General features: G+C 36.7%; 1 protein-coding gene across 1 annotated transcript in view; it reads right to left on the reverse strand.

The window, feature by feature from the left end:
* The window catches only part of LOC126298123 (beta-galactosidase-like), a 263,518-nt gene that overhangs the window by 56,197 nt on the left and 181,488 nt on the right, over positions 1-25,833 (reverse strand). The window contains exons 8-10 of the mRNA XM_049989441.1: positions 14,162-14,280; positions 4,152-4,427; positions 876-1,010 (exon numbers count right to left, since the gene is read on the reverse strand). Coding sequence (XP_049845398.1) covers positions 876-1,010; positions 4,152-4,427; positions 14,162-14,280 — 530 coding nt within the window. The remainder of the gene's footprint in view (positions 1-875; positions 1,011-4,151; positions 4,428-14,161; positions 14,281-25,833) is intronic.

The following is a 25,833-nucleotide window of genomic DNA, read 5'->3' on the forward strand; positions in this document are numbered from 1 at the left end:
AATAGAACCTTTGCTATTGATTTCAAACTGCTCAATTCAGTGGGTTAAATATTATTTAAGCACAATAATGTGGTTCCAGTAAATGTATGATGATTTTTATATACTAACTGCAAATACAAAACTTATTCACTATGATGCTCATTCTAAAATAATATGTAAGTTTCATTTTCAAATAAAAATATATATTGAACACTGTCTAGAATGACTTTCTGCTTTAATTTACTCAAAAGTTTCCAGCCTGTTTTATATTTCATTAGTGCAACAAGTAAATAAATATAATCTTGGCTGTATAATTTTTAAACATAAAATATATTAAAAATCTCCAGTGCCACTGGTAGTCAATAATGAATAACATTTCTGGTAGCTATTGAAGCTCAGTGATTTCTTCCATCTGAATCCTCAATTTCATTGTGCAAAATATGGAATCGCAGACTTACTGCTGCAAGCTGGCTAGTTGAATCTTTGAGTGCATTTAAAAATTTCTCACGAATCAGAACTAATGCTGTATTTTGTTACTGGCATTCTCAAAGAATGACATTACTATAGTATTACACTAGCCATATTTGGATTTTAAGTTCTGAAAATACCCAGCAAAAATTACATTAGTTGTTTTTGCAGGCATGTGCTGATTCACCACATCTCATTCTATGGTGACCATTCTTGAAGTGCCAGTTAGGCTTTAAAAAGAATTCAAACCCACTAATGAAATTAACACTTCAGTGAAAAGTGAGGGAAAGATTCACACAGACTCAAACAATGTATACCATTACAGACAGATGATCGAAAACTTTTACTTAGTAGACTTTAGTTTCTCGAATATCATTTTCTCCTACTAAAATTCCATCTAAAACTGAATGTTAAGTCCTAATAAATACCTTAAAATCTTTCATTTCTGACCCATAATTGATTCTTCCCTGATTTTCTACAAGCAGCTGTAGTGTGCTACGAGGTCTGGCTAATAATGCTGCTGAGGATATCCCTTGAGCACGACTGAGAATTGTGACAAACATCTGAAAATGACAATAAAAACTGAAACATAGAGTCAAAATTTTGTCATGAACATAAAATAATCTAAATAACATCAAGCCATTTCTGAAACAGATGTAACTTTACATAAATTTTATATGAACTTAATGCCAGAAAATCTTAACCGAATGTTTCAAACATCATTAGATGCATTCAATATACTTAAATGTAGATAAAGCAGTGAAATGAATTGTGACTTTTTAAGTTTTCTATTTAAATGGTGTATTTGTTAACAAACAGGATCATGTGTGAGATTTAATCACAAAGGAAGTGAAATTCCTGGAAACTCTCATCCCAGAAACAAGAATCCTCTGTGAGCTTAAAAAACAGCTCAGATTAGATTAGATTTCATAAACTCCAAATGAGGAGATTCTTTCTGATATGGATCACATCAAAGTATTGATACAGATTAAATATTTTATAAAATAATTAAAATTCTTATATTTAATGTTTATTCCACACATCCTTAGAGAGGTTATCCTAGAGGGTGTGGAACAAATCATAGACATCCAATTTTATACATCTTCATCATGAACAATCATCATCAACCATTTGACATACATTTCTGGATAATAGTCTCCTCTGCATTTCTCTGTCCATTACAGTCATCAGCCATCTGCATTCATGTCACCCCTACATATTTTATAATGCTTAAGACAGTGGCTGTACATCTATAAAGAATTACTTTATGTCAAAAGATATTTAAATGATTTACGAATTTCCATAATTCTGGAAGGCAACAATTCTAGCTAACAAAATTATGCAATAAATTGCAGAGAACCATCAAAGATGCAATTCTTTTTTGTAACTGTTGGTAAAAACTCACAGTGTTTGCTGCGCTTCCGAGTAATAGGCGGCCAGCGTAAGTTTTCAATTGAAAGACACTGCAATACATATCACGACGAGTGTAGTGTATTCAACAGTGAAGAACAGCAAGCAAAATTAAATGTCCTTAAGATAATAGATGAGACACATCAACTCGATTATCATTTCTCATGACCAGTGATAAACGTGTTTGGATTTACTCCTTTCATAATTAAAAATTATTGTTTACTAACTGTGCATTATTGCCTTATTCTGCTCCATGTTACATTATTATCAGGAAAGTTGGTCATTAAACCGATTGTTCCAATGTATACTTACCTTTTTTTTTTTTTTTTTTTTTTTTTTTTTTTTTTTTTTTAAATGTGTGACGGGCTACGGTCAGCTGAAGTCGATAAAACATAACATTCATCTAATAGGCAGTTATTATGCAGATTTCAGATGGAACTGATGAAAGATATAGCAATAATGGTACTGAAATAACAGGTGATCATCGAGAGGTCTGCGGTTATCATTCTGTTAAGGGGACAGTGAGACAGAAATTATGTGCGTGTAACTGAGGGCATCGAGAATTCAATATAGGAAACCTTGCATTAGTTTAATGTTATTTGAAATCACGAATAAGGTTCGTTGGAAGTCGCTAAGTGCTCTCTTTCTTAAATACTAGATCCAAAACATTACGTGTATTTACGTGTCGTCAGTCAAGCTGCGTTAAAAAAAAAAACCACGGTTGTTAACTGTATTACTTGTCTTACTGGGTTAAACTGTTAACATAAAAGTAGACATCTCAATGAGTAGACTGTGACAGTATTTTAAATGTTTAATACGCAAAATACCTTCCCATGGTTGGCTTGCAAGCTGTGGAAAGAGCACTAGAATGTGCCGGTACAGAGTATCCCAGAAAGTGGATAAAGCGACATCTGTGTGTAGAAACATGCACTACATGAATGCTGATGGCTGCGGCATGCACGCTGTGACCCGGAAGTTGCACATGTGCAGGAGCACCACACGCGTGCAGAATTTCTGGCCGGCCCTGATCTACATCAATGTTCACTGTAGTTAGACACATCTTTAGTATAAAGCAGTACAGGGCTGAACTTCAACTTCTGCGAGTGAATGTCAACTCCATTCTGCTTTATACTAGGATTGTGTTTAACTACAATGAACATTCATGTGGCTGTCATAATGTCTGTTATTGCATAGCTTATTAGATGATATGATTATGAGCTTAGGGTTGAAATCTGTCATCAAGTAGTATAAGAAATTAATACTGGAACTTTGATGATTCTCTGCAATTTATTGCATAATTCAGTCAAGTTAAATAAGTTTGACACCAGAGAGAACATACAATGTCACATCACTAGAGGCAAAGTGCACTTTTATATTCAAAGATAGAGATTGGAAAAGACCAGAAACATACACAAATTAATGTTTACAATTTTTTTTAAAGTTACAATTAATGCTCAGTCCTTTCCTTATAATACAGTAATTTGAAATGTAAGATCTATGATTAGTTATTAGAACACCAATTCCAAACATACTGATAATAGTAGTTTTTAAAAATATTGATAAACAAGTAGAACTTAAGTTTTCAATATATATATATTTTCCAAGACTTACCAAGCGGGAAAGCGCCGGCAGACAGGCACATGAACAAAACACACAAACACACACACAGAATTGCGAGCTTTCGCAACTGGCAGTTGCTTCGTCAGGAAAGAGGGAAGGAGAGGGAAAAATGAAAGGATGTGGGTTTTAAGGGAGAGGGTAAGGAGTCATTCCAATCCCGGGAGCGGGAAGACTTCCCTTAGGGGAAAAAAAGGACAGGTGTACACTTGCACACTCACACACACACACACATATCCATCCGCACATACACAGACAGCTTGCAAAAGCTTGTAATTCTGTGTGTGTGTTTTGTTCATGTGCCTGTCTGCCAGCGCTTTCCCGCTTGGTAAGTCTTGGAATCTTTGTTTTTAATATATATATATATATATATATATATATATATATATATATATATATATATATATATATATATATATATATATGACCTTGTAATCAACTATATATGTAGTGACTTAACCAGATACCCCGTAAGACAGCCAGTGTTTAATGAGGAATTGTGAACAGATTTATGATTATAATAAAAAATAATGTATAATTAAAATTTTATATTTAAAAAAGATGAGAATTCAAATAGAAGTGAATACTGTTTCACATAACTATTTTTCCATAATAAAATAATTAAATAACTTCCTTTAATATTATTCTATAGTTCAAAAATGGTACAAGATTATTACCCTGTCAATGAGAACAATGGCTCTGTCTCTCACTCCTGGTACATCAAGCACTGCAGGATCACTTAAATCTTCTGGAATTACTGTTTCATATAATATAAAACCACTGTTTTGCCCTAATTGCTCAAATGTCTTAGGATACAATGATGATTTGTACTTTTTTCCAAGTGTTTCCCGTAACAGATCACTCAATAAAGCAGCAACTGGATACAGAGTCACAGTACCATAATCCCCCTTTTCTGAAGGAACTGGTAATGGAATATCTGGCAGAGGTAAATACTGAAATGCAAAAAAAAATATTTTTTTTTAAATTGCAGCAGTGTGAAACCACCAGACAAATCCAACTTTGAATTATGTACAAACATATAATTATTATTCTTCTTATATCTGTTTAATTATAAAATTAATGGAATAATGTAGTTGTTGTTTACTTAAAGAGTGCAATTCACTGTTGACATGACCAGTGAAATGCTCAGTTGCCAAAACACACATTCTTTACTTTCAGGTAATTGATTTTTTTAAAAAAAATCCATTTTTTAATGAAAAGACAGATTTTAGTGATACAAGCCAAAATGTTAACATGAAAAACAACGTTTACCCATATACAGTAGAGAAGTGTATTATACACTCAGAAATATCAGTACAATAGCTAGGCATATGAAGCTTCAACACTTCCTAAATAGTTCCATTATTGTTGTAAAAGCTTGCAAATGCAATTTTTATAGACTCCCCTTACTGACTGTATAAAAATTCCTGTGATTGTCTTCAGATTGTCTTCATCTGTGGCAAATCAGTAACCTTCAAACTTTTTCTGGACTGCACCAAATTACAGGAGCAATTATGCTGAACGAATTCAATGATCTGTGCAGCAGTGTCTAACATTGTATTCCAATAGATTCATAGAGGTTACCATAGATCTTTGTACCTGAAACTTCCTGGCAGATTAAAACTATGTGCCGGACCGAGACTCAAACTTGGGACCTTTGCCTTCCTTTTCCTTTCTTTCAGGAGTGCTAGTCCTGCAAGGTTAGCAGGAGAGCTTCTGTAAACTTCAGAAGGTAGGAGACGAGGTACTGGCAGAAGTAAAGCTGTGAGGACGGGGCGTGTGTCGTGATTCGGAAACTCAGTTGGTAGAGCACTTGCCCACAAAAGGCAAAGGTCCCAAGTTCGAGTCTCGGTCCAGCACACAGTTTTAATCTGCCAGGAAGTTTCATATCAGTGCACACACTGCTGCAGAGTGAAAATCTCATTCTATCTTTGTACATAATACAACCTTCCTGGAAATTATTATACTTCAAGCTGAAGATGTGCAGCAACAAACCTTTTGAAGTAACACATCTTCAGCAGAGAACAAGGAAAGTAGTTCAGTCATACTGTGCTAGTTGAGAAACAATTAAAACACACACAGAGAGAAATAGAGCGGTGGTAGAGGGTGAGGGGGGGGGGGGAGAGTGAGAGTGAGAGTGAGAGAGAGAGAGAGAGAGAGAGAGAGAGAGAGAGAGAGAGAGGGAGGGAGGGAGGGAGGGAGAGAGAGAGAGGGAGAGAGAGAGAGAGGGGGGGGGGGGAGAAATAGAGAGAATGTTGTTTATTTACTTATCCAAATTATCCACTTCTCACTCCTTTGTCTTTATTCCTAACATTGTTCATATTTCACTTAGGAGCTTTCATTGTAATACAAACTGAATCCACATGCTGATGTTGAGTAAGAGTCTAAAGAGACCAAACAGCTAAGGCCATCAGTCTCCTATTCACCACCCAGGACAAAAGCAATGTTTCCAATCTGTCTGCATGTGTAAGTGCTAGTGTAAAATGCATTCTAAATGTTTGTGTAGCTGTATATGAGGTGGAACATGGGAATCCGTTTGGTATACACCTAGTGGGATTTGGGAAATTGCCTTAGAGGCTGGCCAGTGTACCAAACCATCATCGTTTATCTGCTGTCAGATTCAATCCATGGCTAGGATACTTCCCCATCCTGGAAGCAGTCACATTAATACACACAACTTCTCAGGCAGATAAGGAATCCATATAAGAAGACATTAATCTTAAGACAAAAAACTATTCAATACTGGAGCTCAAGTTTACATTTTCAGAAAATTGTGTTCATGTGCTGTACCCTTATTTTTTAAGATCTGAGCTTTCCTGCATATGAACTTCTCTCTAGAGCAGAAGTTTCCAAATTGGGTGTCACAACACCCTGGGGTGTCAAGTAACAGCATCAAAGGTATTGTGAGAGCAGCAAATTCAGAATGTAAAGCAAATGAAAAACTTCTATTAAAATAATAAAAAACACCCTTCTCTTTATTCAGTATAACCACAGATCAAGTATTAAATGAGTGATCAGCATGTGGAATTCCACTGATCTGTGCATTTAACTTCAATTATGGCACTACATGTCTCTCTTCAGCTGCTGTAAATCGGTACTCTCTATCAGTCCATGTCCCATCAAGTTCTTCGAGCAGTGAAAATGAGAGGTGGTACAAATTTCCTTCAGTCTGTTTCTATCTTTCATTCATTATATGTGTCACTATTTTACTTCTTTCAAAGTGTTACAATTTACAGAACCCATCAGAAATGGATAAATTTGTCAGAAGGAGATCTTTGGCAGTTTATTAAGTGTTAGATGCAGTGCAACAGTCAAGCAATGTGTCTGAAACTGCAGTAGATACAGAATAACACCAAGAAGTGTGTCTCACATCTCTGTTTGTTCTGTGCCATCATGCAGTAGCAAGAACACAAAAGTGAGGCTTTAGAATAAAAAAATATCTTAAAGTGGGGTTCACATGGTGTGGAGATGAGTGACATCATCATTGCCAGTGGTTCCAGCCATGTCTCCTCTGCACTGGGACCTGCCTGCTGATGATGATGGTACAGAGATCACAATGGCACCTTCCTCTGTGGTGCTGCCATGGGACGGCACATTAAGTCAACCACTCTTGGGTGTGCCCACTTCCCTGTGTGTTCCAGCCGTAGTCTCCAGTGCCCGCCCGCGCATCAACCTGCCCAAACTGTCCACACTGGCTGCAACTGCTCCCGATCTGATGGATATGTCTCTTCTCGGGCCTCTAGTATCTTCTCTGTTGCCTGGATGCCCACTTTGCATGAGGGAGAGATGTGGTGTATACTGCAACTAGTGCATATCAGTGTGAATGCGCCAAGTATGGTGTTGCCATGAATGAATGTTTGAATTGGCCGCCAACTGTATCAGCGCAGCCCAGCAACTGGAGGCTACCTGAGGGAGTCATGCATGTAGTGTAGTCTCTGCTGCACCATCTGCCAGCGACTCATGCATATATATGTGCAGAGCAGCACTGACTGACTCTCTCTTATGTGCTGCCAGTCTACCATTCGCATCAGTGTACTGTGTCTCAGTATGTGGAGATCCATGAGAGAATGTTTTCCATTATTGTTCAGAGGTTCATGAATAAAGCCAGATTTGTGTTACTTGATTGTTTTTGTCTATTATTTGGTTACTACAGCACATAAGTGTAAGAGTCCAGTGGTCCTTGAAGATGTTCAGTTATCTATCTTACACAAAATTCTTACTGTACATTTCTACAGAATAAATACTTTTTGCCTTAGCTGCAATGTCTAAGAACATCATGTGACAAGATTGTATTGAATGGAAGTATGTGAAGTATGCTACAAATCCTGTCTAGAGATCAACACAAAGAAAGAGATTTCTAAGTGCAGATCAGGCAGAACTGAGTTGTTTGCCCCACTTGTACACATGTTGGTGCTACCATTGTTTATTATTCATTTGGTTGTCTAAGACCTTCACAGACGAAGACTTATCTATTGTGTGTCCATTGATGTCTACCTCTAATAGCTGTAAGCAATTTTGTTTTGCATGAAATTGCATGATATGAGTTTTTGCCAGATGAAGGATTTAACTGTTTACTGTGAACCATTTGAAAGCTTGATCCATTATGTTCCTGGCTTTGTCTGGTATGTACATGTTTAGGCACTTTTATACTAGTCATAAGCAATCAAAGCAGTTTTTGAAGAGGGCTCCAATGTCACTGTTACAAAGACTGCAGAGGCTGCCCTCATTCCTTAGTATTGATGTATTCTCTGGTAGTCTTCATTCATTGCAAGTTTTGCTTCTCTCCTAATTTTTCCTTATTGTGGCTATACCCTCTAATAATGTTTTGTGGTTCCTGGCTGTATGAGGAGAGGATGGTACGATAGGTGGCTGGCTGCTTTGGTCTCACTACAACACAAAATGCACACATGGTTGAAATACACTTTATTACAATAACCAATGGAGTACTTAACTTCAATTATGACCATTCTGAAACTCTGTGGTTAACAGCAATCAAATAACATGTACTAATTCTTTAATCTTGTCTGTGTCCTTATCACAACTATATACAAAGTCTAATGTTCCCCCACAGCTAGGTAAGGTGCGAGGCGACGACTATTACTGTCGAAGACTAGAGCACAGTGCGATGTATTGAGGTGCAATGCAAACTGAGTGTTGATGTGACACACTGAGGTACTGAGATTGAGAAATTGAGACAGCTTGGTTGAGGGTGGTGACCTATATGCACATTGCCTAGGGGGCGTGTCTAGGTCTTCTCCTGTCATAGGTGTGCTTAGTTTAGTGCCTGCTATACAATGCTTCCTAGTGCTGACTGGTAGTGCTGAGCAAATCTGCTATTGCAGAATATTGCTTTGGCACCATTTACCCTAAGGAATGTTACAATACAGAGATTCTGGTGTGCACTTTCAGCTACTGGTTTGGTATTATTAAGGAAGCAATTGATATTAAATCAGCAAGTGGTCATATAAGTAGAGATGGATGTTTTTGCTTAAATTCTGCTTGGAATCCTGTCCTCTCCCTGGTCAGACAACAGATGGACAGAGTTAATGCTACTTTCAAAGCTGTTGCTAAAAAATATTTGCCACTGACAGCTTCTGATATGATCAACATGGTTAGTGTGGTGGCACTAGTTATTTACAGTGTATGTATTGTTTTCTGCATATGCCATATTATGATCCTTGGTTGGCATAGCCCTGCCTACTGAATGTTTTAGTTTTCTTGCACAACACTCTGTTACTGCATTTTTGCCTTGAAAATGATGAGGTGTTCACCTGTCAAAATATCAGCAGTTGTGCAAGACATCACCCAGCTGTATTCATGTAAGGTGTTAGAACCTTTTACTCCTGTTGGGAACATTACTGTGTGAATCAAACAAAAGCTTCACATCAGCAACTCTGAGTATCTTCAATCAGAACTATCTAAAAGAAAACCAATGTTAAAATTTCTACATTCAATTGTTTCCAAATTAATTTTACTAGGTCTTTCTTAATAATAACTTATCTAAATGCTTTATGAAGCTTAAAACATTTGTTGTTGGTCATCTGTACACTGTCATGGACACTATCATGTGTGTTTCTAAGTCTGTTAATGAAAATGGTTGTTAAATGCTCTACTCATTGGTCTATGGCATCAGACTTTATTACACTTTTTTGTATGCAGCCACTCCCCCTTTCCTTATATTTTCCATGTTATAGTAGTCTACTATAACTATCCAGTCCATTTAACTGCACCTGTTCAATGTCTGTAACTTCTAAATGATGTTGTTATGCATAGCATATATATTTCTCAGTTTTCCACAGTAAGATGAGGACCTGATCATTTTTTTTAAAAGCTTCTTATATTCACATGGGAAAGTCCTAATACATTATGAAGGTTATACTTTTTGCTATTCAAACTGGCATTTATTGTTTCTCCACTGATAGGTGCAGCCTTGTCTGCAGTTATTTGGTAGTTCTGTCATTCAGAAAAATTTACCCTAAAAAGACCTAGGGGCAATGAGAGAGATTCCATATTGCACTCATTATAAGGACATAAGTGAAACTGATTTACATGTATCTGTACCCTGTCTGTGTATTATATGATTTGTATGCAAAAGTATAGTGCATATAATGGGTGCACTATAATGTTTTCAATGTGCTTTTGAAAATTCTTAAAAAAATTAAAGAAAGGATGTAAAGGCTACCTATGCTTCTTAACCTACTTCTCTCAAGTAACACCTACTACCATTATCCTGTTGGCAGATTATCATGAAAAACAGTTAGTTAGTTAGTTAGTTGGTTCATTAGTTAGCCAGTTACTTGTTTGATGGGTCACTCACCTGATATATCTTAATCATGTGGACTGAGTAAATTTACAGATTTAATTTAGAGTTAAATACTGAGTGTTTAAAAATGAATATTGGGGTATTGAGGCTTTGTAGCATTTGTCACATTCAGCTTACAATTAAAAGTAATACATCAAATGAAAGAGCAACTGAAACAGTCTGGTTTGTAGTTGTTACAAGTATAAAGCCTACAGACTTCATCCACATCTACATATATATCCCGCTAGCCACCAAGCAGTGTGTGGCGGAGGGCAGAATTCGCGGCAAAGTCATGTTTCCCCTCTCTGTTCCACTCGCGGATCACGAGGGGGAAAAACAAGTGTCTGAATGTCTCAGTACGAGCTCTAATTTCCCTTATCTTTGAATTGTGATCATTGTGTGATTTGAAAGTTGGTGGTAATAATATATGCTCTACATCCTCGGCGAAGGTCATATATCAGAATTTAGTTAGCAGCCCCTTCCATTTAGCATGTCGTCTATCTGTAAGTGTGTCCTACTTCAAACTTTCTATGAGATTTGTAATGCTCTCACAATAGCTAAATGTACCAGTCACAAATCATGCTGCTCTTCTTTGGACCTTCTCAATCTCTTGAATCAGACACAACTGGTAAGGGTCCCATACAGACAAACAATACTACAAGAGTGGACGAACTAACGTATTGTAAGCAAATTTCCTTTCTTGAAGGACTGCATCGCTTTAGGATTCTACCAATAAACAACATTCTAGAGTTCACCTTGCCCGTTACTTGGGTAATATGACATTCCATTTAAGATGATTTCGAATAGTCACACTCAGATACCTGACTGATGCTACTGCTTTCAAAGAATGGACATTTATTTTGTACTCATACATTAATGGGGATTTTCATTTTGTTATACGCAGTAGGTTACACTTACTAATATTGAGAGGTAACTGCTAGTCATTACACCACACATTTATTTTCTGCAAATCCTCACTGATTTGTTCACAAATTTCATGTGATACTATTTTCCTGTAGACTACAGCATCATTGGCAAACAGTCTAATGCTGCTGTCAGTACCAACAACCACATCGTTTATGTAAATCATAAAATTCAGCGGACCTATTATCCTGCCCTGGGGCACATCTGAAGTTAAGCTTGCTTCTGTTGAAATCATCCCATTCAGGACAACATACTGCTCTCTGTCTGTTATAAAACTTTATATCCAACTGCATATGTCATCGGATGGACCGTAATTGTTCACTTTTGGAGCAAGTGATGGTGTGGACCTGCGTCAAATGCCTTTTGAGAGTTGAGAAATATGGCATCAGCCTGGGAGCTGGTATTTAAAGCCTGTTGTATATCATGCACAAAAAGAGGGCCAGCTGTGTCTCGCATTACTAAAACCGTGCTGGTTTCTGCAGATGAGATTCTCAGAGTCTAGAAAGGTCATTATGTCTGAACACAAAATATGTTCCATGATTCTACAACAAATTGATTACAGTGAAATTGGGTGGTAATTATGTGCATCTAACTTTCTCCCCTTTTTAAAGATTGCTATGACCTGGTCCATCTTCCAGTCCTGTGGAACTTTCCGCTGTTCCAATGATGTCTGATAGATGATGGATAATAATGGTGCTATATTTGTAGCATAGTCAACATATAATCTTATAGGGATACTGTCTGGGCCAGGTGCCTTCCTGGCGTATAAGGATCTTAACTGTTTTACAATCCCAGATACACTAAACACTGTGTCAGCCATCCTTGTGTTTGTTCAATAAATGAAAGGGGGAATGGTGCTGCAGTCTTCTAACATAAACGAGTTTTTGAAAGGTAGGTTGAGTGAGAATGTCAGCCTTCTGTTTATCATCATCAGTGGTTTACATGTGAAGTTCACAAAGAAAATGTTGCTGCACGCAAATCAAGGTTTTCTGGATTAAGTGATGAATCGATATTCCATCTAAGTGGGAATATTACCACACAAAATGTGTGCATCTTGGAGTCAGGAAATCCATTTGAGGTGGTACAGCTGGAGTGAGACTCTCCTAAATTGAATATTTTTTGTGCTATATCCTGACAGAAAGTTTTGGGCCTCCCCTTTTCAGGGAACCAGCTGCAGCCGCTGTTTCTAATTTTGATACACTAGAATTATTGCTGTTTAATCAATTTGATGAAGCTGAACCACAAATGGTGTTTTGCCTCACTGGCATAACTCAGTATGCAATTGATTAAACGACTGTGTACCCAACCACTGGATTGACCACAAATGGTCAGATCACAGAGCTTGTTTCACATTACATTCATATTCACCCAGTGTGATGCCAAGTATTTTTGGATTTGGGGGTTCATAAAGAATCATATGTGCATGCCTCTGATGCCATCTGATCTACCAAACTTAAGAACAGGATTGAAGCAGTTGTTGGAGCAATTACTCCAGGCACACTAATCAAGGTTCCAGAAGAACTCGCATATCAATTCATTGAGTGCCATGTGACAAACGGTATTCACATCAAACACTTGTAAGAAAAACTCTCTGAGTTTCTGTTCCATTTGATGTATTATTTATAACTGTAAGTCGAATGGAATGAATGCTACAGATCCTTAAAATCCCTATATTCATGTTGAAATACCTGGTATTTACATAAAAGAAAACAGTATTTAATTTCATATCAGAAGTCATTATCTATGCAATACATTTGTCCTAAATAAGCTACAATTTTTAAATAAAAATGTTCATAAGCAGCTTTACAGAAACATTTTTATTTATTTTACTTCCAAATGTAGCTGTTTTCCATTCTCTCTACAGAAGACACAATAGAATTGTTTGGGAGTTAACTAAACACATGGAAATCAAGTTCCAAACAATTTTATCTCCCCCATTTAATGATCAAATTTGAGTGATGAAAATTTACTTTACCACCAGGAACTGTACCAGATACTTCTGGGACTGTGATGATTAAGTTAATGCAGTTTAGTGGTTATTTTGCCACAATAATTACTAAAAATCCCAAATAAAAAGTTGATACATGTTTGCACATTGTAAGGACAAAACTTGGTGATGCATTGTGGGGGGACAATTTCCTGCCCCATCAGCCAACTAATATAGAAGGGTTCTATGGATAAGAAAGACCTATAGTATTAGCAGGAGCAGACACCCTTCTAGGAGAAACAGTTTTGTGTATGTAGCTTGCAATGGTTACTGTTTTGTCATAGGCCATGTACCAGTCCAATTTCTTATGATCTGTGAACAAACAATGCAAGCTGTTTATGGAATGTTCATAAATCAAAAGTGTGTTCTGTACAAGACTTGAGCAGTATTCAGTTCCTTAATTGCACAAAAGATTAGACGAAAGACAGTCAGTTACAAATATACGAGGTTTATAGAGCTGAAACATGGGTTGAATCAATATGTCATAGGTGGCTTTATATATCCAATTTAATTTGACAAAAAGAAATTTCATTACTTGCCCAGAGATAGTTGCCTGTGATTTTCTACTCTTTTTGCATATCTCACCATTCCTTTGAAGTGAAAATCCCATGATAACCAAAAGAAAGAAACTATAATTAGCTGGTTATCTTCATACCAGGAAGTTTCCATGAAGGTATTTTATAGAAACTGATTCCATACTGTAACCTCTCTCATAACTATAGAGACAGGAAGCTGAAGGTACACTCCTGCACTGGTAACAATGGCTATTATTTCACATTGTAGTGTTAGTACTATATTCAAAAGAATATGTATATCATAAATGATTAAAGAAGGAGGAAACATAAAGAAAGGCCATTATAAATAAAAGAAGAAAACATAGCAGAAATGAAAAAATTAAATTAATAAAATATTGATTTAAAATATCACTAATATGTTTATGTGCCTTTGTACATCAACATTTTAAAAAAATTTACCTGTCCTATCATTTCTCTTATGGCAAAATATTTTGGAGTTGGATCCCCTGCTTCATTTAGTGGTGCATTATAATCATATGAAGTCAGCTGTGGCTCATATCTATCATTATAATTTGCACCTGAAAAAGAATTTAGTAATAATAATTAATCACCTAAGAGTTTCAGAAATAGTTGCTGAGAGTTAAATCAGCTTTTAACAGATTTTTATACTTCATACATAACAGTACACAAGACAATTCCTTAACACAAATTCACACACTTAGAAGTTTCTGATAAATATGATATAAATTAAATAATTAAACTAAAATGTAACTGAAATACATTTAATTAGATTGATGGCCTTATGTGCACAACAATGTTGCATTAATCATCATAAAAATATTTATTTTCTTCAGTGATTCCTAAATTTGGTAAACTGTAACCATTCCCAATTGTTAATACATAACATTTGCATTTCATTGTGTGTGCAACAGCTGCAATTGCAAGTAAATCCAGGGGACATTTGAAGCAGAAAGTGTAATGGCATCTTGCTAAAATATTTTCATCTGTTTTGTTGTTGATGTGCCATATAGCTGGGTCCAGTTGTTTAGTGTTCTTCCACTTATTAGTTGGCACATATTTTTTACTATGAATATTTCAGTCTGAAGCAGCATCATCAAAGCTGACGATTCCACTAGTGTGATCATTAATTACTGCAAAATAAATAATAACAAAAACCTGCATGAAATTTCTTTCTGTTTTGCCATAACAATTGTGGATAATTCTTATAAAAAGTTCTTTATTTTCTAGTCAGGTGACAGTGTTAATATATCACAACAATTTTACAAGTGTCATACTCCTCATTTGGTGAAGTGTTGAGGTACTTTAGATGTCCCTGTTTCTATATTACTGGGATACCCCATATGAGAGGCTGTGGATGGCTATGTCCTGTGCAGCTGACAGGTGGGGAAGTGGATGAATGGTGGTAGTGGCAAATGGGCTGGAGGTTGTAGTAGAAATTCTGTATGGGAATTCTAGATGCCTCTTGCATGTTTGACAAAGTAGGGCATGCTCTTGTCACATTGCTGCTAATGTGGGATTCCATGCTGGGTCAGTTGGTAACAGTCACCCCTATTGACACAATTCTTGTGGATCCTTATTTCTATGGATTCCTGTATAATCATATCCAAGTAGCTGGTTGCTCATCATAAAAACAATGTTCTCAAAATGAAAAATGTTATATTCATTTATGCATGCTGATTTCTGTTTGTGCCCCAGTCATACACACTTGATATGTTCCTCACAACATTTTGAGGTACAGTGCTGTTTTTTTCCTGATGTATCAGTGGTCACACCCACAAGTTATGCCATAAATCCCTCTTATGTTAAATGTCAGTGGATCTTTCACAGAGCCAAGGAACTCTTTTGTGTTAGGTGCTAGTTGGAAAAAGGTTTTGCGTAGCATTTTCCAATTATTTTCTCAGATGAACACACCTAATGTGTTCCTCACAGTGTTTTGAGGTATAGAAGAACATTTGTCTGATGTAGCTGATTGCTTGTAATAAAAAAGTGTTCTCCAAATAAAAAGTGTGATCTTCATTTATGCTATGCTCCATGACTACTGATTTCTTTTAGTGCCCCAGCCATACACACCTGATGTGTTGCTCACAACATTTTGAGGTACAGCACTGTGTTTGCCTGATGCATCGGGGCCACTATGACAATGATGTTGTATTTTCCTAGTACATTAAGTTTTAGTGGGTCTTTTGTAAAGGGCAGGAATTCTTTTGTCATAGGTGATGGTTGGAAGACAGTCTGATGTTGCACTTTCCAGCAGCCTTGAGATATTTTCTGGGAATGGGCAAAAGTAAGGAAGAAAGACAAGTCTCTTGCTCCCTTCCTTCTCTTTCCAGTTTGCTTCATCCTTTCTTTTTCTTGAACATCCTTCTAATATCTGCTTCATTGTACCCATTCTTACCAAACACTTCCTTCAGGGTCTGTAGCTCAGTTGTGATACTTCCTTTGCCACAAATTACACACACCTATGTACCAGATGGGTAGGTTAGAAATGTCTGCCTCTGTGCTTGAGGATGGTAGCATTTTGCAAACAAGTGAAGGTCTCATTCTATCTACTGCATGATCTAGTGTATCATCTGCCTTCATTTATTAGTATATCCAAGAAAGGGAGACATCTATTCTTCTCTACTTCCACAGTGAATGTAACGTTTTGATGATGTTGTTAAGGTGGTCCCGACACTCATCCAGCACCTGTATACCATGTTCCCACAGTGCAAATGTCTCATAGTAGCAGAAGTGGGTTTGAATCTCCACTCCCTGAAAGTGTTCAACATACAGATTTGCAATCCCAAGGGCCACTTCATCTGCTTGTTCGAAAAACAACCATTGTATTTGAAATAGCTGGTTGTCTGCATGTTCAAAAAGTTTAACTATTTTTGACTCAAAGTATCAAGCTATGGATGCCAAGGAGTCTTGAAGATGCACGCTTGTGAAAAGCAACATACCACTGAAGCTCATGAGCAAGACATACTTTTGCAGTCGGCTGCCCTTAAGTACCTTCACAAAATCAGCCAAGTTCTTCATAAGGTAACTGCACTGTCACACAAGCAGCATAACTAGATATCTGGCTAGTCCATAATTGTGGGAGTTAATGGTATTGAGTTCTGGCTGCAGACACACCCCTCTCTTGTTGATTTTTGGGAAGTCCATGCAGGTATGGTATAGCTTGTGCTCTGGGATACACTCACTTCTTGAATTCCTCTGGTAGACCTGAGCTCTTTATAAGAAAACATAAAAATAAAATAAAACAATAAAAAAAATTTCCTAATCATTGTTGTAGATGGGTCCTGGGAAATTATCCTATCTTGATTCTCCCAGTTTTATCTAAAATATCTAAAAAAACTTGCTGTTACACAAATCCAAAACGCCATTGCAAAATACTCTGTTATTCTAAACAATCAATTTGGTTTTCAGCGGAGGAAAAACACCACAGATGCAGTAAACAGTTTCATTGAGAAAATAAGTACATCATTAGACAAGAGAAATAAGGTGGCAGGAATTTTCTGCGACCTCACAAAGGTGTTTGATTCTGTAAACCATGCATTGCTTGTTTACAAACTTGAAAAGTATGGCATTAGCAGCAGTGCCCTACAATGGCTTAAATCCTACTTATCCAAAAGAACGCAAGAGTTAGCATTTCTTCAAATGGTGCATATTATTTTTCTGAGTGGGGAAAAAAAATGTCTCACTGTGTTCCAGAAGGCTCCATATTAGGCCCAGTCATATTTCTCTTCTATGTTTATGACTTACCATTAAATATCATCTCCCCATCAGTTCTGTTCATAGATGATACTTCTGTCTTACTTGAATATCAGGATTCAGAAAAAAATCCCAAATCTGTGATCAGTATCCTCAGTACCTTAGAAACTTGGTTTCAGCTAAATGGTTTGAATCTAAACAACTCTAAGATTCACATGATGCAGTTCAAAACCAAACAGTCAAAGTGTAAGTAGATTAAGATTGTACACAACAACCAAGATATAGAATAAGTTGACTCAGTCAAATTCTTAGGTTTAAATGTAGATAAAAATTTGAGCTGGCAGCACACATTGAATGACTGCCAAACAAACTGAGCAGCTTTACATTTGCAATGCAAATGTTATCAACTGCAACTGACATGGACACATGAAAAGTAACATATACAAGCTACTTCAAATCCATTATTAGGAATGATATTGTATTTTGTGGTAACTCAACAAACATAGTGTGGATACTAAAAATACAGAAAAAAAACATTTCAAATATGTATACTGCAAATCAAAAAGAACCATGTCGACCATTATTTAAAAAACTTAATATTTTAACTCTGCTGTCCTTATACATATATGAGATTATTATGTTTTTGTACACCAAACATGAATTATTTGAGGGAAGTCATTTTGTCCATTCAGATGGTACTCAAAACAAAGAAAATTTTATGCTCCCCACCCACTGCCTCAGACTGTGTGCCCAGGGACCTCAACACATGAGAATGAAAATTTGTAATAAATTAAAAGGGAACAAGTTGATGCAGATGAATTTAGGTTCACTTAAAAGAAAGCTATATGGGGTACTGATACTGAAGTGTTATTACTCGGTGGATGAATTCATGCAGGACAAACTGAAAATTTGAGCTGGATACAATGTGTTACACATTCCAAGAAATATCCTTATAGTGTTATTATTTATTGTAGTACTATTATTTATTAATTTAGAGATCATTGTAACTGTATTATAAATTATTGACATGTCTCCTGTACGCAAACCAAATGGATTGCTAATGTATGTTATGGGATGAATAAAACACAATTCACAATTCAAAATTCTTCTTGAACTTCTTTCAGGCTGGGTCCTGCAGTAGTAAGCCAGTTTCATGCTAGTAGCGATCAGTACACTTTAGGATACATACATTCCCCTTATCTGCAAGAAGGACCATTATGTCAACATTATTTCTCAGTGATTTGAGAGCCTCCAGCTCCACTGCAGTCATGTTTGCTTTTGTAAGTGAGGGTTTGTTGATGACACTGCGGGTTAGCCATCTAATTTCCTCTGTTTCTTCCTTTGCCAAGTCTCGAACAGCAGTGTATAGGAAGAAGCCCACACATACCTGTACCTGCATGCAACACACTGCTGTCACCCAGGATGGAGGCAGACATTGCTAACCATACAGGTACATGGGTCCCACCTCATCAGTGACAAGAAATCCTCCCATTCCTTAAGAATGGGTACAGTGAAGCACATATTAGAAAGGTATTCAAGAAAAGAAAAGATGCAGTAAACTGAGAAGAGGTGTAAAAAGACACTGCATTTTCCAAGCAGCCTTACAATTTTGATAGAGGGTGGCATCAAGTAAGGAAGGCAAGTGAATCTCTGAATCTCTGAAATCCTTTACAAAGAGGGGACAGACATTCTATGATTGGCTTGATCATCTTGTTAAATGGTATGACTTGTACTAAATCAATTACTGAAAACCCAAAAGTGTTAAATGAAGCCAGCTTCAAGATATTTGATACATTATATCAAGTAGATGCAGTGAGCAAGAGAAAATTTGTTTGTGGTACATAAATACCACACACAAATATCAGAACTTTTGACTGCCAGTAAGTGACCAATGACATCATGGCTTTGAATATCACAATTGTCAATAGGTCACCACTGAAATTTCCATATTGGAAAAGATATTTCTTTGTGGTGTAATAGATATTCTCTGTTGCAGTTAGGTATAAAATCCTTTCTCTCTCAATTTTACCCTGACAGTGTGACATCACACCCAGCAACTGTGATCTGGAAAGGATTTTGTGTAGATTACTAATTGAATTGGTCAAAGTATGAAAGAGGCTAATTCAAACAAACTTTATCTTTAAATTTAAATCAGTATGACACCATTCTTATAGTAATGAAAGTTCTGTCAGAATTTAAATTTTTAGGAGTAAAGGAGACCACTCACCAACAATGCTTTACAGTGAGTCGTCTACGCCTAAAAATTGACATAATTCTTGTGTAGACATTTCATGAAGCTTAATTTACCAGATAGTAATGCATTATAATTGATCTTTTTAATGACTACATTGTACAGTGAAAGAACTATAAAGACTTTCTAAGGACAGTAACTTTAATAAACATATAAATAATAAACCTGGACACCTACCAATTTATCTGTTTGCTCGCAAAGTCCAATGACTGCAAATTTGACAGAAAAACTAAACAATGAGTTGTGGACAATGTTTGTTAGTGAAAGGTTGTTATGCTGTGGTACAGTGTTAAAATGTTAGTTTCACAACAGAAGAAGCAGTAATCTTGGTTCAAAATTGCTATGGATTGTTTTCAAATGCACAAGCATTGAACACTTCTACATCTGGACATGAGTGGTCTTAAATATTTTGCATCAACTGTAAATAAACTGTGACTTACATATTGAACCATTCTTTCATAAAGAGCCATTTTCAATGCATCCATTACTGGACACCACAAACAACTTTGTGATAGAAATGTATTATCATTGGTTTTTGCATCAGATATATATTTTAAGTAATATAACTAGTGTACCTCAATGAATGACATGTTTGTCTTTCAAAATACCTTAATCATATTCCATGGAAAACACCACAGTTGGTATTCAAATTATTTGCACCAACTTGTATTGAACCAGGGCTCGATGGTGGTTACAGAAATGAAAATTGGAAGCAGTTTTGAATCTCCAAGAAGCACCAGCAAAAATATTGCACTGTGAGTAGACTCTGTTCTACATCTACATCTACATCTACATGGTTATTCTACAATTCACACTTAAGTGCCTGGAAGAGGGTTCATCGAACCATTTTCATACTACTTCTCTACCATTCCAATCTCTGATGGCATGTGGGAAAAGGAACACCTAAATTTTTATGTTCAAACTCTGATTTCACTTATTTTATTATTATGATCATTTTTCCGTATGTATGTGGGTGTCAACAAAATATTTTCACAGGTAATAACTTAAATATTTTCAACATTTTGCAACCCTGTCAGCAACTGTATAAATATTAATTTTAATTTTAAAAATCAACAGCCTCAGTTGTACAGGTTACCTAGATTTACCTAGGCTTCAGTCGGGATAACCCAGCCTTCTTCAGAATAAAAGTAATTACCGTTTGTCCATAGTGGACATGGTCAAGCTAAAACTACAAATCCATAATTTATCATCAGACTGTAAAAACATATCTGGAACTGCCTTGGCCCCACTTCGTGACCGTGATGCGGCAGCCATGAGTACTGTACTGGAACTGACCATAGTGTTATGAGACCCACCTAGGAGCACACAATACCTTGCGCCTGTGCATAAACTGTTTGAAGGGCACTTGCTGGGACAAGATGTGAACCTAACTCCTGACCTTGAATTTACTAGTAAAGTGAAATAAAAGAAAGGTACAGCTGAGGAAAAGGGCACATATGTTATCCTGTGCAGATTGTACATAGATTGGCTGTCTTAACATTTATGAAGTATTCACTGGTCATAATGTGAGAAAGACATCATGTGCTTACAATGTGAGCCTGTATAGGAAAATTTTGTGCTTAAGCACGAAGTTTAATTGCCTTAAAGAACTTAGGAGTGGGAAGGATAAATAAAGCCAACATCATCATTATTATGACTAGGTTTAAAAAATTTTTGAGGTGTAAATGTTAAGCATTTGCTTAGTTTTGGTTACAATGCATGAACATCCTATTGACTTAGCACACAAATGGTCATGAATGAACTTATGAACAAGTCTACATCTAATCTGTAACATCTGTATTCTGTAACTCATAACCAGAACTTCATAATGAAGCTCAACCAAGCATGTGCATTACTTTATTTTGACCATTTCAGGTCAAATATACTAATCTTGAATAATGACCATCTATATTATATGGCCCAAACATGAAACAAGCTGCCCTTCTTTGCACTTTTTTTTATGTCCTCCATCAATCCTACCCAGTAAGGATCCCACACCAAGCAGCAATATTCCAGCAGAGGATGGACAAGTGTAATGTAGGCTGTCTCTTTAGTGGGTTTGTTACATCTTCTAAGTGTTCTGCCAACAAAGTGCAGTCTTTGTTTCTCCTTCCCCACAATATTATCTATGTGGTCTTTCCAATTTAAGTTGCTCATAATTTTAATTTCTAGGTATTTAGTCAAATTGACAGACCTTAGATTTGTGCGATTTACCATGTACCCAAAATTTATTGGATTTCTTTTAGTACCCATGTGGATGACCTTGCACTTTTCTTTGTTTATTGCCAATTGCCATTTTTCACACCATACAGAAATTCTCTCTAGATCATTTTGTAATTGGAATTGAATGTCTGATGATTTTACTAGACAGTAAATTACAGCGTCATCTGCAAACAATCTAATGGGGCTGCTGAGGATATCCCCTACATCATTTATGTAAATCAGGAACTGTAGAGGGCCTATGACACTACCTTGCAAAATGCCAGATATCACTTCTGTTCTACTCGATGATTTACTGTCTATCACTATGAACTGTGACCTCTCTGAGAGGAAATCATGAATCCAGTCACACAACTGAGACAATACTCCATATGCACACAATTTAATTAATAGTCACTTGTGAGGAACAGTATCAAAAGCCTTCTGCAAATCTAGGAATATGGAATCAATATGAGAACCCTTGTCGACATCACTCATTACTTCATGGGAATAAAGAGCTATCTGTGTTGCACAAGAATGATATTTTCTGAATCTATGTTGGTTATGTATCAATAAGTCATTTTATTCAAGGATACTCATAATTTTGAGTACAGTATAAGCTCCAAAATCCTACTGCAAATTGAGGTCAGTGATATGGGTCTGTAATTCAATGGGTTACTCCTGTTTCCCTTCTTGAATATTGGTGTGACCTATGCTACTTTCCAGTCTTTAGGAACAAATCTTTTGTCAAGTGAGTGGTTGTACATGATGGCTAAGAAAGGTGCTATTGTGTCTGCATGCTTTGAAAGGAACCTGGTTGGTATAATATCTGGACCAGAAGACTTGCCTTTCTTAAGTGATTTGAGTTCTTTCAGAACACTTAAGATACCTACTTTTGTGTTACTTGTGCTAACAGCTGTTCTGGTTTTGAATTCTGGAATATTTACTTCATCTTCTTTTGTGAAGGAATTATGGAAAACTGTATTTAGTAACTCCACTTTAGTGGCACCATCAGTGGTAACATTTCCATCGCTATTGCGCAGTGATGGTATTGACTGTTTTTTGCCACTGGTGTACTTTACATACAACCAGAATCTCTTTGGGTTTTTTTACCATATTTTGAGACAATGTTTCATTGTGGAAACTATTAAAAGCTTCTCATATTGAGGTCTGCGATAAATTTTGAGCTTCCATGAAACTTAGCCAGTCTTGGGGATTTTGCATTCTTCTGAATTTGGCGTGCTTTTTTCGTTGCTTCTGCAACAGTGTTCTGACTTGTTTTTCATGGTGGGTCAGTCCTGTCTCTTATTAACTTATGTGGTATGAATCTATCTGTTGCTGTCGATACTGTATCTTTGAATTTGAGCCATATCTGGTCTACACTCACATAATTAGCTTCGAAGGAATGGAGTCTCTCTCTTAGGAAGGCATCAAGCGAATTTGCTATTTTAAATAGACATATTTTGTGTTTATTTTTAGTGGTTTTGGTTGATATGGTTTTTAGTCTCGCTACAATGACCTTGTGTTCACTAATCCCTGTATCCATCATGACTCTCTCTATTAGATCAGGATTATTTGTGGCTAAGAGGTCAAGTTGTTTTCGCAATCATTTACAATCCGTGTGGGCTCATGAACTAATTGTTCAAAGTAATTCTCAGAGAAAGCATTTAGTAAAATTTTGAAAGATGTTTCCTGTCTAACACCAGCTTTGAACATGTATTTTTGCCAACAAATCGAGGGTAGATTGAAGTCTCCACCAATTATAGCTGTATGAATGGGGTACTTATTTGCAATGAGATTCAAGTTTTCTTTAAAGTTAAAAATGTTCTTGCAATGGGGCCTATTAAAATTGGTTATGTGGTTTAGAAAGTATTTCATAAGTACTTGAAACACATAAATTCGATTGCTAAAACCAATTTTGATGTAAAAATCTATTGCTTTCTGGCACTTAAATCATATCACATAATTTTACTTTTGCAGACATTTCAGTAATTCAGAGCTTGTTAACTGTGCAGATATTAATCACCTGAATTGTATTTTATTTTGTGACTATGTTCTGGTAACTTCAGGGAGCCATGTGCCCTACAGCTGTGGTGATCAGAACTGGTCAAACAGCTGTCACACGGGCAGTCAGGCAGCTGTCTTATAATCTATGCAGTTTTATTGTCCTGGCTGAGGGCCCAGGGGCTTGTACACATGCAGAATATGTGCAATAGGACTATCTCATAAGTAGCTTATACTACTGCTAAAGCCTGCCTGCAGGTGAGCTGATGGGTACTTGAGGACACCCATGCCCCATATAAGATTGTTTTAGGAGCATGCTCCTATCCTTTGTGTTGTCAGAAACACTATGGGTGAGGTTGCAAAGTACAGTAATGCTGGTGAACTTGATCAGGACCAGGCAGACAGATGACATGGTGAGCATCCTATGCTGTGGTACAGTAGTGTGAGAAGCTGTTACCATGTCTGTGGATTGAGCAACCTTGAGGTTTTCCTTGAGCAACATATCCTCTTTTACAATGTCTTCATCAGCACATATCTGTGTGTCAGGTACAGCCTTTCCTGAGATTGATCACATATGAGTGAATACACCATGAAATACAATGAATATCACCTTAAAATTTGCTACTTATTGGCTCATTGTAAATGAGACTTATCTTGTATTTTCTTGTTATTAAATAAATAATAGTGCTCACACACTACTTGCACTCACTGGTCATAGTACTGAACTACCATTTCAATGCATTCTTGGAAACTGAAAGAGAAAGGCTCTCACTGAGGGGAAAGCTGTCTCAGCAGTCATAAACATTTATAGTCACAACAAGCCAAAAAGTAATCATGAGGATGGTCTGTACCTGTATCTTGAGAAACAATAAGATAGTGACAGAGTTATTTGCTATAGTAATTCTACATCTCACGGCAACTGACCAAAATTGGATTTGTTACCGTATTGTTCAAACTATACATAAATATTACAGAGATGCTTCAGGAACTCAAATAGGAATTCCTGGAGGGAAGGTGACATTATTTTCAAAGAACACTATTGAGAGACATAATGAGGGGAAGGGCACCATTAGCCATATATTTTTAATTTGGTTTAATCTGTTTGATAATCAGATTAAAAATTTATGACTGATGCTGCCCTTCCTCTTATTTTGGATCTCATTAATATCATCATGGAGCATGCTGTTCCTGATGGAAACAAACCTGAAGACTGTTGAGAAAATTTAGTGAAGTGACATTTGAAGCTGACTTGCAGGACAATTCTACTTCCAACAATTCACATTTCATGCAAGAACCATGAAGATAAGATAACAGAAATCAGGCCTCAAATGTAGGAATATAGATAGTCATTTTCCCCTTGCTCTTTTTGCAAGCGGAACAGGAAAGGAAATGATTGACAGTGGTACAAGATACTGTCCACCATCCATTGTATGGTGGCCTGTGGAGTATATATGTAAGTGTAGATGGAGACAAGGGCTGAAGTCAACAATGGGGGCACGGGTGCACACTGGAGTTATTCAGTAAGCAGTTGTTGATTCTGAAGCTGTTTCTAATTCTGCAGCAGCTTGTGCTCCATCTGTTCCTATAGCAGATGAAGGTGTCACTTGTGTTACAGTTGTTGCATTGATGTACCTTCTTTGTATAGCTACTGCATGAATTTCAAAATAGCTCATTCCATAATGAAAATTAAATTTTAAACAACAATACTATCAGTTTCTGGTTCTAGAATGAACATTACAGTTTTGTCATTAAGTCAGAAAAGAAACATAGCTTTGAGTAAATAATTTTGGAGTAGAGGAGACAACTCACTGCACACATATCTGCCCCCCCCCCCCTCCAAATGCACCCAAAGAGGTGTTTGGAGGCTGCTCAGTCAGGCTGAATGCCTTAGACACACTGTCCAGGGAGTGCAGCAAGGTGGAGGTTCCTTGCTGTTTTGGGGTGGCATTATGTGGGGCTGACT

Source organism: Schistocerca gregaria, chromosome X (genome assembly GCF_023897955.1).
Source record: "Schistocerca gregaria isolate iqSchGreg1 chromosome X, iqSchGreg1.2, whole genome shotgun sequence".
Classification (NCBI taxonomy): Eukaryota; Metazoa; Arthropoda; class Insecta; order Orthoptera; family Acrididae; genus Schistocerca; species Schistocerca gregaria.